Source organism: Myxocyprinus asiaticus, chromosome 34, assembly GCF_019703515.2.
Source record: "Myxocyprinus asiaticus isolate MX2 ecotype Aquarium Trade chromosome 34, UBuf_Myxa_2, whole genome shotgun sequence".
NCBI classification, from domain to species: Eukaryota; Metazoa; Chordata; class Actinopteri; order Cypriniformes; family Catostomidae; genus Myxocyprinus; species Myxocyprinus asiaticus.
Window position 1 is genome coordinate 15,513,383 of NC_059377.1, and position 16,269 is coordinate 15,529,651.

The 16,269-nt window shown below is 37.2% G+C and overlaps 1 protein-coding gene across 4 annotated transcripts in view; it reads left to right on the forward strand.

The window, feature by feature from the left end:
- LOC127425007 (CYFIP-related Rac1 interactor A-like) overlaps positions 1-16,269 on the forward strand; it is a 59,451-nt gene that overhangs the window by 19,704 nt on the left and 23,478 nt on the right. For 2 of the 4 annotated variants that reach the window (XM_051670579.1, XM_051670581.1), the window contains exons 1-2: positions 12,804-13,005; positions 15,234-15,314. Coding sequence is in view for 3 of the 4 variants with exons in the window: in XM_051670581.1 (XP_051526541.1) it covers positions 15,245-15,314 (70 nt within the window). In the remaining variant the exon portion in view is untranslated. Of the gene's footprint in view, positions 1-158; positions 425-11,393; positions 11,487-12,803; positions 13,006-15,233; positions 15,315-16,269 lie in introns of those variants that run through there. The other 2 variants (XM_051670580.1, XM_051670582.1) reach the window with 2 other exon arrangements.

Below are 16,269 nucleotides of genomic sequence, written 5' to 3' on the forward strand. Positions count from 1 at the left end.
AGAGAGGATGGAACAGAGTGTTCTATTTCTCATAGATGAGCAGCTGCTGGGTAGGACTGTCTTAAAAGCAGTGAGAGGGAGAGAGAGAGAAACCATTTGGTGCCTAAGAGAGAGAGAGAGAGAGAGAGAGAGAGAGAGAGAGAGGGAGAGAGAGAGAGAGGGAGAAAGAGACACAGCGTGAGGCTGTGGTTTAAGCAGACACTAGCGGTGCGTTTAGGGAAACCCATAGACTCGGCTCCCTGGGATAAAGGGATAAAGTGTTGTTTCTTCTCTTTTTCTTTCATTTTCTTTGTATCCTCCAGAGGGGCTCTGCTTTTTCCCCTTTCCATTCTTTTATTTTTTTCCCTCCATCCTATTTCTTCCTCCCTCTTTTGCCTGAGGAAAGAGCTGGATCACTGTTGTCTCCGTGAAACACATCAAGCCGGTAAGCAGGCACACTATATCTCTGATTCTGTCTTTTTTGTGTCAGACTTTAATCAGTTTATTTACTGTCTCTTATTCTGGTTCATTCATCCTCACTGACTGGATAGAGAGTGATACGGTAGATGTGCTAGCGCAGTGGGTTGCAATACATGAGTGATGCTGTACCGGCATCCATCGTAGCCATCTAACGGCGGGCTTATTGTGGTTTGGATGCAGAGGAAGCAAGATAGGAAGAGAGAGAGGGATTGGAGGAGAGAAAGAGGGGTGTTCTACTTTTGCAGCCCTGCGATCGGTCAACTGGGGCTCGTCCTCTTTCACTGCAGCACATGGCACCAAATACACACAGAAACACTCACAGCAGTATCTGCATTATCCACTTGCATTACACATGCATGTGAAACAGACCAGCACTAGCCAAGCAGTTTCTGCATTAGTAAGGCTAATTAACGTACCTATTAGCCGAATTAATATACAACCTCTCACAATAACTTACATTGAAGCGTTATGTATACAGTTTCAGCCACGTTCACATTTATCAACCCTTTATTGTTGTTGTTGCATTTCCTTTATAGAGAGTGATAACCTGATGCTATCTTTATAGAAATTATATGTTATTCCCATGTGACATTTGCAGAGGTATTTGGTGTTAACAATAAACCACACAGGGCTAATTAGGTTGTGAGTGATTATATGTGTGTACAAGGCACGCTTGTGCATTGTTGTAAAAACACATAGCATATAAGGGGTTGAGAAATCAAAGAGAGAAAAATGTATGAAAGGATGAATGAACCACTCTTTTTTTCCCCAATCTTCGCTGTTGTATTCTTAAGAGAAACATGGAGGGGAAATTCACACCTGAAATGGGGCAGAGAGGCAAATGTGTGAATGAAGCCCCAAAATATGGTGGAGTCCATGTCATACATGTTTACTGTACTTGTCTGTGCCCTGTGTGTGTGCACAGTGTGTGGCTTCTGAGGGGGAAAAATTAAGAGATGGATGCATTTAGTTGTATGACCACTGACATTTCGAAAACAAGCACTTACTTATGGGCAGCTACATAACTGTAATTTTCTGGTGAGTGGATTTGCAAGGGTGGTGAAATAGCTTGGATATCATGGTCAAAATCATTGTTTATTGTACATGTACTAATATAATGTATAAAATACTCAAATCAGGCCCAAATAACCATTAAAATGCAATTATAAGGGATTTGACAGCAAGATATCATATGAATGTATGTGCATATTGTGAAGGAATGGCTACCATCATTCATCAGAGATGCTGTTTAAACAAAAATGTTCTGAATTATATTATACCTGTATGATTATCAAATTGGCTATATATTTATATAACTGAAAATAAAGCCCATTAGCTCATGTCAGTACGGCATACACATTAAAATGTCTTTTTAGAACTTACACAAATACTGTATATGCTTTTCCCTTATAGCTATGGAATCAATCTGAGCCTGAAAATGTATTTACTCGTCTGTTGCTAGGACACTCCCTTTGAACATTTTATAGGAGGCCTCTGATTGGCTGCAGCCAATGATGCAAGTTTCTCACCCCAAATCTTTCCCCTTGGCCCATGGAAACATGCCTGTCTGCATTTCTTCCTTTCCTTCTCTCCACCTCTCCATCAGTGACTGTCTGTACATTGTCTCCATCCTATCACCCCTCTGTCTCTCCCTGTCCTTTCCAGAAGCCAATTTCTTTGTTACTATGATGATGGACAGTCAGAGGGATGCTATAGAGCGCATCCATGTGATGCAATCATTTCCTGTTCTTTGCTGAATTCATATTTCATAAGCTTTTATATAAAATCAACTCTATGACAAATGTCATAATTGCTGATTATTTCCTTTGAAATTGCAAGTGCAGTTAATTTTGGTGAATCCAATTCACATTAAAATAATTTTATGTGGGGTATCTGCATTCATATTCTTTGTGTAGGCTACACATCTAAAACCAGCGGAGAACTGTTTTTCTGAATGACTTTTGCTTTTTTGCATATCAATAAATCAAGACAGTGCCTGAATGGCCAACTTCACATTGGTCCTCTTAGCAGCATTAAAAACAAAAAATTATATACAGAAAATAAGCAATGCTAAAACACATTTTGACGCAACTGGGCTAGACCTAATTGGAAATCTGTAAATTACACTTTTCACGATTCTTTAGTTAATTGTGGCAGCTGTAACTGTAATCTTGATTATTTATTTCAATTAATTGTGCAGCCCTAATCAACTGGCAGCAAAATCAGTATGCTGTGATTTTAGAAGAAAAGAGTGAGAAAAAAAAACTACTATATTAGTTCATGCTCTATGTCTGTGTTCTGCTCTCTGCTGATTTGTGATTTCTGCCACTGTGCTGGTGGCAAAGACTCTGACCCCCATCTTCAACACGAGCATTGTATATGTGGTGTAAGTGGGTCAGGGTAGAGAGTGTGGCGTGTTGTGAGTGTCTTAGGGAAGTGGCCTCGAGCTGGACCGTCACAGAGCGTGGGAATCAGGAGAGGATGGAGGAGGTGCAGTGAAGGGCTACTGAAATGTTTTTGCTCACCTTGAGACAAGATTTCAGTCACCACTGCAGCTTGACCCCTATGTGCATTATTATGCATATGTAGCAGCACCACTATGTGTAGGGAGCAAGAAATTCTATTATATATGGAGATCTGTCAGCTAGCATTTCCATTCATCTCAATGCGATTGCTTTAATGAAGCATGCCCTCCTGGAAGTACATGATTTGAAATCTGCCATTTTTCTCATCGGAACTCCATTTCACGTTTTTAAGAGCCCTTCAAAAAGACTCAGTCGGTCACTGGGAAAACATCTACTCTAATATAATGAAAGATTTGTGATCTTTATGTTGTTTGCCAAAAATGTATTGCATCAAAATTCATGGCTACTTTTTAATGCTTTTGCCCCCTAAATGATGTTGATGTGGCATTTACCAGCAGGACCTTACTGGATCATGCTAACCAGTTAAGCCTGGCCACCAGATAGGGAGGGCATGCTCAGGAGCTGGCATTATGAATAGTTGCATAAATTCTTAAAAGGGTTGAATATTGTGAAGAAACTAAGAATTTTCTTTTGTTTTACTCGAAGTCTGAAATCTGATATCAAAGAGTACCACAAGGCTCTGTATTAGGACCTCAAACTTGGTTAAAGTATATTTTCTTTTGACAAAGAATGTCATATTTTAAGTAGGTCTCTAACTTAGTGAAATCTGAATTAATTTGTGGAAAATGTAGTGATATGCAATTGAAAATGTACAACTTGCTCTGTGAAATTCAGATTGATGCAATTTCTCTCCATAGGGATGCTGACATCCTTTAAAAGAGGCTTAGCAAATTAACATTGAAACCTGAAGAAAGTGCATGGCTAATTTTAAACAACCTGCTAATGCAAACATATAAAATCTAACATAATTGATAACCTCAATTTATTTTCTTCCCTATAAATTATTTTTCTCAGTTCATCAGAGTTTAGTAAAGTGTGCTATCTTAATGCCTACTCCACAAACTTCAGTTCAAAAGACATTTCAGATCAAAAGATGAGGGACTGCAGAGCTATTCAGAAGTGTAAAGCATGCCAATGGAATCAGTCCAAAGTTTTTTAATATTCTCTGGTGTCAGAAAGTTGGCATTTTATGGCTCTGATCACATCTTAAAGTCCCACTGCACTCACACTTTAATGACTTCAATGACTTATAGGATTCATATAAAAACGCTTCCAATTTAGTATATGAAGTTTCAAAAGGAAGCTTAAAAATTTGTCTTGCTAATAGGTCAGGCTTGTATGATTAAATCATGATTAATTTAAAGAATTTGCAATTATGTTGCTGTTATTCCTTATTATTCTTGTGCAGAACTGGTAAATTATATGTTCATAGTTAATATGTTCAATTGCAAGAAACGTAGGCCTAATCATGATTGATTTTGCCATTTTCAAGATCAGAGTCTGAGTTAAAGTACATTTTGGCACCAATCCTTCAAATAAATTAAGCTCCATTTGCTTATTAGCTTAAATAAAGTGTGTCTATCTGAGAACTTTAAGATAGCTGTTACAGGAAGTGGTTACAGAGTCTGTATTACATCTCAATGACCTATGCCCACATTTTGATTTCCTGCAGGCGAAAGGCAATGGCTGAGACAGTGCTATGTGAGATGGTTTTCCTATCTGCACCCCACCATGTAGTGACCAGACACCTAACACTGCTGCAGACTCATAGCTCTCTTATAGGGGAGAAAGACCATGACGTGTCAAGATGACATAGAAAATGTGATAGGTACATTACTATTTCTTGGAATGGAGGACCTTTGCAGAGGTTGTGGTGCTTGCTAAGCCACTAATTTGTAGACCCTAACCCTAGGTCTTCAAATTTGGCACATAACTCGTCCCGCACCATTTGTGCTACAGATATGAATGATGCCTGTATTCAGGCAGATTGTTGAGGAGAAGTGTGCTGTAATTTTTCTAAGCGATCTGACTTGGCATTTTTGCCTTGCAGATGCTAAAATGGGTGAAATCCCATAGACTTGCATTGAAGGAGCGACTCAAACCATATCTAGGGACCAGAATATCGTAGAAATATGTGGGTGGACTCTTTTGACTTGTGCCAGTAAGCAACCACCTACTCTAGCAACCACATAATGGTGCAGAGTTTTCACAGGCAAGCACCACTCACATTTTCTTCTGAAAATGTACAAATTTGTTTCTATGGTATAAGAGTAAGACTGAGAGAAGGTTACACTTTATTTGGTTTTATAAAACACTAAAAGTGTATATGTTAGGCAGAAAATATGCTGTCTCTAAAGATATGTATAAATGTGTGTGTGTGTTCCACACAGACAGTATGAAGGCAAGAGAAAGGTAAATGGGCGATATAGACAGAAACTGGCAGGTAGACCTCAGTGCAACACCATTTCCTTGAAGAGGTGCCATCAAGAGAGTGCTTTGATGAGACTGAATGGCTCAATCAAACCATGTGTAAGGTCTTTGGTTTACCTTATCTTACTGCAAAAAATTGTTCCGTTAATCAGCATTTTTGTCTTGCTGTCCAGTAATAATATCTAAATCCTGATAGCACATGTACATCACCCAGACATCTATTTCTTGTGTGTGTTTACATCTGGAAGACATGTTTTTTACAATGTTTGCTCATCTGCAATACATCTATAAGACATTTATCAGAGATGTACATGTTCTATCTTGGAACGTTCTTAAAATGACATACATTTACCTTTGTAACACGTATTGGTCATTATCTAATTTTAATGTTATTTTCTAGTGTTTTTGCTGACAAAACAGCCACAAGAACGCAATAGCTACTCTCTGGGGATGTTTTATTTTTATTTTATTTTTTCAAAACGAGATAAAAATTTGCCTAAGTGTAGAATTAGTTTATTATGTATCTGGATATTGCATTTGTATTTCAATTAAGGGAAAAATTGAGCAAAAATTGAGCGGGAAAACAGAATGAAATCACAAATGCATTTATCTCACCATGATTGTTCGTTTGATGTTCGCTCATTGTTTTCCCTTTATGCTTTTTTAATAAGGCTCTAAAAATATAATTCATTGGAAATTCAAAAATCTATAGATTCATTTTGCTCCATAATTAAATTCAACCCATCAAAAGCAATGAGCAAAACGATGTGAGGCTCTCTGTGATCAAGATTTTTGTCTCAATCTGTTCGCCCTTCAGCAAAGGCACACAATGTTAATTTGCAATTGGCCTGTCCGCTATTCTCTGGTCTCAGCCTTTTTTCTCCCAGCTCCGCGGATGGAGAGAGCATGGGGGAGGGGTGGTGGCAATGGAGAATTGTTCTCCTTCTCTTCCTAGCTTTCACGCTAGCATGTTTTGCAGTTCCCCAATACTTGTGTAGGTGACAAGGGGCAGATGATGGCTGAGCAAGTCAGCTGTAGCATTGGATTTCCATTCATCTAGTTCATTCCACTCTGGAGGCTGCCACCTCCTATCAAGTCCAGAGGCGAGCCCTCCATTATTACCGATTTCTCTTTGAAGATCTGCCATGCTAGGGTAATGCTATCTCATGGATATCTATCTATCTATCTATCTATCTATCTATCTATCTATCTATCTATCTATCTATCTATCTATCTATCCATGGTGTAGCAGCTATAATGATGCACATTAAAAGTTGGACATCTCATAAAACAGAGAGGAAGTTAGAAGGATTGTCAGGGTGCTAAAGAAAAGAGAAACCATCACTACTTTTATACCCTGTGTGACAGACTTTTTGAAACTGATTTAGCATGGAAAAAATTGGGCGAATTCAGGTAAATTGGGCCACTTTTTACATTCATGTCACAGGTACCTTGCTGTAAAACCATCTTAAACCAGCATAAGGTTGCTTTGGTCTCCCAGCCTGGCCAGGCTGATCTGGTTTGCTGGTTTTACAGGGGTTTTAGGCACTTGTCAGCTGGTCAGGCTGGAAGACCAGCTAAAACAGCTCAGACTAGCTGAGAACAATAAAACCTGGTTTAAGGCTGCTTTAAGATTTCAGATGGGCACCTGAATTCCCCCTTTTACAAACACCTAATAAAAAGGAGAACCTTTATACTCTTTGTTCATTTTTCTCTCCATTATCTACACACTTGTATTCTTCAATGAAAGAAATATGGCTGATAATGACTCGTAATTTGCTTTCAAAAACATATTGCTGTGTGAATTGTAATTACAGGGCACTTTTGGTAAAGGCAGGTTGAATGATGTGTTCAAGCTTAGCATCAAGCAATAAATAAAAAAATGGTACCCCACTAAAAGGCACACTGATTTTAAAGGGAGGCTCGTTCAAGGTTAATAATGTATAACCTGGTTGGACGCGTCTACTCTATATGTAGTAAAAGCATACCAACTGGAAACAGTCACAGCATACACCACCCTATTCTCCCACGTCGGCGTTCAAGGGAGAAAAATGGACAGGGTTGGTGTCCACCTCTCTAAAATGGAACAAAGGTAGATGATGAACAAAGCATTAGAATATCTTTGCTAAAATAGCTAAAAGATCCCGCTACAGAGCTGAATGGTGATGGCACATCTGTTCTTTAAACTGTTTTTCAAAGAGAGCCCTTCAATATAATGCATGTTCTTTGGATTAAGTCATTTTAAAGTGACAGTGACCTAATACAACATTGTTAGGATGTCACTGCCAAAAGTCAAAGTTCACACACAAAAAAAAAGCTTAACATTGCTTTGTTTACCATGACATGAACATCAATCAGACGTATATTGTACAAATTATTACACATTTTATACTGTGACATTTAAACATTTCTTTCTTGTGAGGGTGGACAGGTTTCTATAAACTAGCTATGGTTTCAAAGACATTTCTTGGTCCCAGGTAAACCTGAATGACCCCGTCCTGCGCAGTCATTATGTCTAAAGTTCCTTAACATTGCTGCGAGTTCAACTGCAGATCAATGCATTGGACTACCCTGGTGGGAAATCCATCTAAAACTAGCTCAAGGTGGTTGCTTGGTAGCTGTGTTTTGGAACATGATAGCAGGTTTCGACATGGTCTTTGGCTGATCAAAGCTGGTTAGGTGGTTAACCAGGTGGACAACTAGCTAGTAGAGGTTTCTCTGAGCTATTAGACTGTCTTTGACTAGAACCAATCCAGATAGCATTTTAAGCTTTTTAAAAACAGATTGACCATAAGCTGTTTTTTTTTTTTTAGCAGGGTCTTTGAATAAGATGGGCTACCAGCTAAACCAGGTCCCCATCAAATGGTAGTCCAACTGATCAACCACCAAGATACCAGACACCATGTTCCAGTAGTCCAGTTGATCAACCACCTAAACCAGCTTTGACCAGCTAATGACCAATTACCATGCCCCAAAACACAGCCACCATGTTCAGCTGGATATTTTTCAGCCACATATATTTCAATGTCCTGACTCAGCCTGCATCATGTTGGTTTGGTAAATGTTCCAGAAGTATTCTGGATGGAGAAGGATCAAATCAGTCATACAGCCACAGCAGTGAGCAGATTTCTTTGTGTGCTGCATAATGCTCATCGCTTTGTGCGCTGCAAGCTGCCTCAGATTTACGAGGGACATTGCGCATTATGCATTGAGCTAAGCACCTACATGGCTCTTTACACGAAAGGTAATACTAGAATGTGTGTGTGTTTGCTGGATGTGATGATAGATTTGTGGCCTTGCCACTCAAGAAATGAATCAGATCGTGACCCATCAACAAATGCATCCCAAGACCACCCCCACCCCCCACTGTCAGCCAGACTTGGCTGAGCTGGTGACTGCACGTGTATATTATTAGTAACCCCACTGTGTTATATTAGTACAGTCTACTGATTATATTGCTAATGTTGAGTTTAGTCCAAATTTAATTTTGATAACATCTAGATTCTTTTGTTCAACCAACTGCAGTGTCTTTGTGATCCCATTTTAAGATCCTCTCTGGTCTGCTTAGTGCTAAAGCAGCATATACATTATCAGTAGATACTATCAGCTTATCACTATAAATAGGCTTTATTTTCTTTACGACATTATATATATATATATATATATATATATATACATACATATATATACATTTGTGCTCAAAAGTTTGCATACCCTGGCAGAAATTGTGAAATTTTGGCACTGATTTTGAAAATATGACTGATCATATGACTGATCATATCCCTTTTTATTTAAGGATAGTGATCATATGAAGCCATTTATTATCACATAGTTGTTTGGCTCCTTTTTAAATCATAATGGTAACAGAAATCACCCAAATAGCCCTGATCAAAAGTTTACATACCCTTGAATGTTTGGCCTTGTTACAGACACACAAGGTGACACACACAGGTTTAAATGGCAATTAAAGGTTAATTTCCCACACCTGTGGCTTTTTAAATTGCAATTAGTGTCTGTGTATAAATAGTCAATGAGTTCGTTAGCTCTTATGTGGATGCACTGAGCAGGCTAGATACTGAGCCATGGGGAGCAGAAAAGAACTGTCAAAAGACCTGCGTAACAAGGTAATGGAACTTTATAAAGATGGAAAAGGATATAAAAAGATATCCAAAGCCTTGAAAATGCCAGTCAGTACTGTTCAATCACTTATTAAGAAGTGGACAATTCGGGGATCTCTTGATACCAAGCCAAGGTCAGGTAGACCAAGAAAGATTTCAAGATTGTTCGGGTTACAAAGAAAAACCCACAGGTAACCTCAGGAGAAACACAGGCTGCTCTGAAAAAAGACGGTGTGCTTGTTTCAAGGAGCACAATACTTGTTGACCCCTCTCCAAACATAGCACTTATGGTTGTGACCATAAAGCTCTATTTTGGTCTTGTCACTCCAAATTACAGTCTGCCAGAAGCTGTGAAGCATGTCAAGGTGTTGTCGGGCATAGTGTAATCGGGCTTTTTTGTGGCATTGGTGCAGTAAATGCTTCTTTCTGACAACTTGACTATGCAGCTCATTTTTGTTCAAGCATCGTCGTATTGTGCTCCTTGAAACAAATGATTATTTTTTTTAACTAATTCATTCATCGCAAAGTTTTTTGTCATACTTTGTCTCAAAGAACTTGCAAGAAATTGGTTAGTCAACATTCATTTTAATTATTTAAATGTACATGTTAAAATATTCAGTTTTTTGCAGACAGAGTTAATTAAGATACATTAAGGTATAAATCTATGAACTATGTTTACATGCCATAAAATCAGTGGACATGCTGTAATTAAATGTTGAGCAAAATCTTCTGCTGTTTTCCAGTGGACTTTATTTAAAAATATGATCAAATGGGCAGATTAAATTTATAACTAACTTTATTGGCAAAAAAAAAAAAAACTTAAGTGTACATTGCCAGTGCATTATTAGACACTATATATATATATAGATATAAAACAAATTGCATGCTGAAATCTCAAATTGAAGTTTAAAATCTCAAAACTATTATTTTTTCTGGCTGCAGTTCAGATTCTATCGCGGACACGCTGGGTCTCTCTTACAGTTTCATTTTTGACACTGGTTCAGATTACAGCAAGTGACCATTTTTGGGTGATGCGAAGAGACATAGCAGCTTGCCCGTTTCTCTCCCACACCTGGCTCACCGTCTGCGGGTGAAGTCTCCATTCTCCTTTCAGTAAATCTGCTCCCGTGTAAATTTTATATATATATATATATATATATATATATATATATATATATATATATATATATATATATATATCACACACACACATATATATATATATACACATACCCAGCTCTGGAAAAATGGAGACCACTGCAAAATTATAAGTTTCTCTGGATTTATAGGTATGTGTTTGAGTTAAATGAAAATTTGTGTTATATTCAGTAAAGTATTGACAACATGTCTCCCAAATTCCAAATAAAATTTGTCATTTAGAGCATTTATTTGCAGAAAATTACAACTGGAAAAAATAACAAAAAAGATGCAGTGTTTTCAGACCTCGAATAATGCAAAGAAAACTAATTTTGACCAGTTCTAAATGACAATATTTTTATTTGGAATTTGGGAGAAATATTGTCAGTACTTTATAGAATAAAACAAAAATGTTCATTTTACTCAAACACATACCTATAAATAGAAAATCCAGAGAAACTGATAATTTTGTTGTGGTCTCTTATTTTTCCCAAGTGCTGTATATATACCTGTACATAAATGCAATATACTATACTTTCTTTCTTTCTTTCTTTCTTGATTGGTTTTGTGAGATTCACCACAGTAAGATTGTAGAGATGCAGACAGGACCCAATAAGCCTGTCAATTTACACACAACATCACTTCCAGTGCACCATGTCTCTCCAGCATGTGAGAAACAATAAAAAAGGACTGCAATTCATATTTTCCCTTTTCTTTCTGTGCTGTTTCCATGTTTTCTTTTCGCTCTCTTATTCTCATTATGAACCCTTTCTCTGAACTCATCTGATTTAACCTTCTCTTTATTTCTGGTTCTTTCTCTCAGGTAGTGGAGGCTGATGCTGTGATACTGCAAGAGAAACATATAGGCTCTCGTTTGATGCAGTGAAGTGCCTCTTGAGGAAAAACGCAAGCAAAGGTATGGACCAAAACAACGTGGTATACTGCTAGCTTTTTCATCAGACATATGGCACCATGTGTGAGAAAACTGTGGGGAAAAAAAAAGACAAAGTGTATGCGTTCTGTCTGCCAGTTTTGTGCAATTGTTTTTAACTCTTCAAACAAAAATAGCCTTTGGTGAACAAACAGATGCCATGTAAAAAATGTATAGATTTTAATTTCTGCTTTGCTGCACTACCCATTTACTTCAGTCTCCCACTTAACTCCTTATCATCAGCTACTGTAATGAAACAAGATAAAAACATCAGTGTTAAAGTTATGCAACATCCTGGATATGACATTCCAATAAATATGCATTTCCCTGGCCAGGTCAGTCCCAAGTCTCAGATCAGAGAAGAACAGTCTGAGATTGCTGTGTAAGCACAAGTTTTTGCTCTACTTTCAGTCTGAGACAGTTGAGGTTGCAATCCATTTTTTTAGCTGGCTGAGCAAGCTGCCACAAGGGTCATTGCTTTAACTATCAACAGAGTTTTTCTTTCTCCAAGTACACTGGGGCTCTGTGTTCTCAATACAGCATTTAGTTGTACAAGTCTGCTTTAATACATTTCCTTTCTCATCTTCAAGCATGTAAAGCAAACTTTGATATCAGGCAGTTTTTTTCAAACCACAAAATAGAAAAAGGAACAAACCCTGTTGGAAAGACCAGCTTAGACCTTTGTGGATTTCCAAGCTAGTTTAAGCTGGTTTGTTGCTGGTCTATGTGGTACCAGCATAGCCATGTTGTTCAACAGCAAAATATGCTGGACTTACCGGCATCTCATACTGGACTGAAAAAAAAAAGTGCTTTAATGTTAATTATTTGGTTTTATTTCATTTAAAATGTTATTTACAGCAATCTGACTAAATGTACCTGGAAATTATGTTACATCAATTACTAAATACATTTTATGGTTTAAATCAAGTAAAAATAGATCATTTTCAGTGTGAGGACCAGCATTCAAAACCAACATACGCTGATCTTTTCAAGAGGAAAGATTCAGTGCTGTTTTGTCTTCTCTCTCTGCAAAGCACAAATCGATGACTGCATTATTCTAAATTAAGCAGAGCGAAGGTTTCATACACAGAAAACTGCAGCTACAGAGTTCAGGACATCGGTAAACCCCTGCACTCATATAAGCCACCCATTCTCTTACCTTCATCCTACTAACACACAAACATACACACACAGTGGCACCACAGAGAAACGGTTTCACCAGTCTCATTTACAATAAGCCGTCCCTTTAAATAGCAGACAGAAAAGAGAAGTGTGAAAGAGCAGAGCGATGTTGAGCACAGAGCTGCAGTGGGGATCGTGGGTAAGGTTGAGAGAGCTGCTGTGGGACCACATGAGACGGACTCTTCACAGCTGCATTCAGGGGCAGCTTTGGACGAGAAACACATGGGAGAAAGATACTGAGATAAGAGGGAAAAACTGAGGGGACTAGCACAGTGATAATCTAAGGGAAGGTGGAAGAAATAAGGCAATCATTTGTTGGCTGGTAAGTAATGAGAGACGGCCATACTGTATTTGTCAAGCTGATATGCGTTTCATGTTGAGGTGACAGCTGTAGAAGATTAATTATCGGTTGACAGTTTTCTGAGTGAGTGCTTTGGTGAAACAAAAGATAAATGGAAGGGAAGTTTGTTATTATTTCAAGAGTTTTTGCTGAAATGGGTAATAACAGACATGGATGGATTGATGGATGGATAGAGGATCTGATGGAGTATAGCATGCCACACTGCAGGACATGTCAACTTCCCAAAAGTATTTCATTTGAACTACCTATAGATAGACAGTTCTCCAGCAAAACAGCAGCAACAGAGTAACACATTTACAATACAAAATATACCATAGATGTGCCATTAAACAGCACTTAAAACCCACAAAATTGTGATTTTCTGATGGACTGTTGGCATGACATGTGCCAAAGTCTCTGGCCATTATAACCAGGGTTAGGAGGGTTACTTTTGTATGTATTCCACTACAGATTAAATGTAATGTGTAATGTATTCATTTAGATTACTCAAGGTGAGTAATGTAATCTAAATACTTTAGATTACTTCAGCACTGGTAGATTTTTTCACTTGTTTTGACTATAAAATTCTGCCAGTACAGTAAGAAAAAATACACATGTTAAAAATACATTCTCTGAAAAACCTAAATATCTTATGCAGTGTTGTTTCTAAAACAAGATTAATCTAATTGATCTTGTTTTAAGGATTTTTAGATAGTTTTACAGGAAAACAATACAAAAATTATCAAGAATATGATTTTTGCCCTAATATCAAAGGTCTTACTAGAAAAAAAAAATTATGATCCAACGTGAATTTTCTTGATAAAAAAATATGATCGTGCCTGGTAACGTGTGCATGTAAAATGGCTAGAAATAGCATTTTAGTTTAGCATAAAGCTGACAATTTACACAAGGTTCATTTCTGTTTCTTCTGCTCCAAACTTACTTCAGACTTACTTCTCTGTCTGCTCGTATGAATGTAACACATTGTAAGAAAGTATTTCACCGCTGTTCAAATGCACTTTGGATCGTATAATTTATATGTATAAATGTTTTCCATCTGAAAGGACTAAATATTAAATGAAACAAATGACAATAAAATGCAAAATAATCTCTTCAGTAATCAAAATACTTTTTGAATGTAACTGTATTCTAATTATCAATTATTTAAATTGTAACTGTAGTGGAATACAGTTATTTATATTTGGTATTTTAAATACGTATTCCCGTTACTTGTATTTCGTTACTTCCCAACCCTGATTATAACCTATAGCTATGGCTGCAAAGAAATGATAGGGAATGCTCAGTTGGCGGCCTCTAATAGGCTATTATATAGCATCAGTTCAGAGACTGGGATTTGGCTGGTAGCTGATGAAAGCATCAGATATACAGAGAGTAAGGGAGAGAGAGGCAATGTGGTCCAGCCATGGAAACCGGGCTCTACTGGTTGTTGCCAGGAGACAAGCAGAGGGGGATATATTGCCTCTTAAGTGATAAACAGGCTGATAGAAGCCATCTTTGGGTTGTGTGCTAGAAGCAAATGCTAGGGCTAGAAATACATTTAGAAGGCTAGATATGAATGGGTCAGCTTCTTATTTCCTGTGCATTTCCCTGTTTTTTTTTTTTTTCTTAGTAAATTGCAGTTTTGCAGAAAAAAATGCTAATATGTATTATTGTGTCTCTTGAGAAATGGTATGATAGGTTTTGTATTATTATCAATGCTAGGAAGCAATGATAATCCCTCCCATCTTTTTTTTAATCTCTTGAAAGTTTTTAGATTCCATTATGTCCAGAGATATTCTGTAATACAAGCTATTACCTAAGATAATCTTATTAACCCATAACTGTCCCACTCAGATTGAGAGAGCTGTATGACTTCCATTAAATGCCATTAAAGAAAGTCTGAATTTACAGTAGTGGGTAGAAGGTTACAGCACCCAAAATTTTGATTATTTTGTTGAATTATTCCCGCCACAAAATGCTTTTTCATTATTCTTTACCCCATGAGAAAACTAGCATCAAACTTCCTATGATCAAGTGAATTTGAAACTTTTTCACCTTTACAATACTGTCTGGCTTTATATCTGCAATATGAAAGCATCCAGTCACTTTCACTGTGAAAAAAAAGCACATATACAGTCTAGAAGTATTACTAATGCATGTTATCTAGGTTTTATTGCTTTGTACTTTATGTATTTGTTTTTCTTGCCCAGGTTTGCCGGCCATGGGGAACCTCATTAAGGTCCTTGGCAAGGATTTAGAGAACTGTCCTCATTTTTTCCTGGATTTTGAAAGTAAGTGCTTCACTGGTGTAAGGTGTGTGTATTTGTGTTCAAATGTGTATATGTGTGTGTGTGTGTGTGTGTGTGTGTGTGTGTGTGTGTGTGTGTGTGTGTGTGTGTGTCTGGAGATGGAGGTATCAGGGTTGGAACAGGGACAGCAGATGCAGACTGATCCTCCATATGGATGGTGACTGGCATCTAGAAATTTAGGTTTTTATTTGAATTGTGTGTGTGTGTGTGTCAGAGCTGTATAGTAACGAAGTACAAATACTTCATAGTTTTTCATAGCCACTTTTAATATTTGTACCTTACTTGAGTATAAATATTTCTTTGGACTTTTACTTTCACTTCACTACATACTGGAGAGAAAACTGATACTTTTACTCTGATAAATTTCTCCAGACCCTTTAGTTACTTTTGCAACTGAACACCGCAAAAAAAAAAAAAAAAAAATAATAATAATAATAATAATAATAATAATAATAAAATGTATTAAAATAACAGCAGTAGGTGCAAAAATGCATGCAGATCGGCAATAGTGATGTGTGATTCGTTGAAAGAATCATTTGAGTCGAATCTTTTAATTTTGATTCATTTGAACTGAACAAAAAGATTCAAAAAGCGATCTGAATGATTTATTTTGCGAATCACGAATCTGAATCAAAATCACAAGCAAAGCTCGCGCCAAATTACGTGTTCCGCCGTCTGTCTCCACTGGGTAAGACAAGAAACTGCTCATGTGAATTTAATTATTATTATTATTATTATTTTTTTTTTTTACTAATTAATTTGATAAGTTTAGGCTAAAACATTATGAAAGCTGTTAAATAATGAAGTTATGTGTGATCAGTCTCAGACCTGTTCATATAAAAGTCAATCACATGCGTTTACATTTTACATTTAAACAAGATATGATGTGTATGAATAATTACCAGCGCTCATGAAAATGTCCAACAATATTTATTTT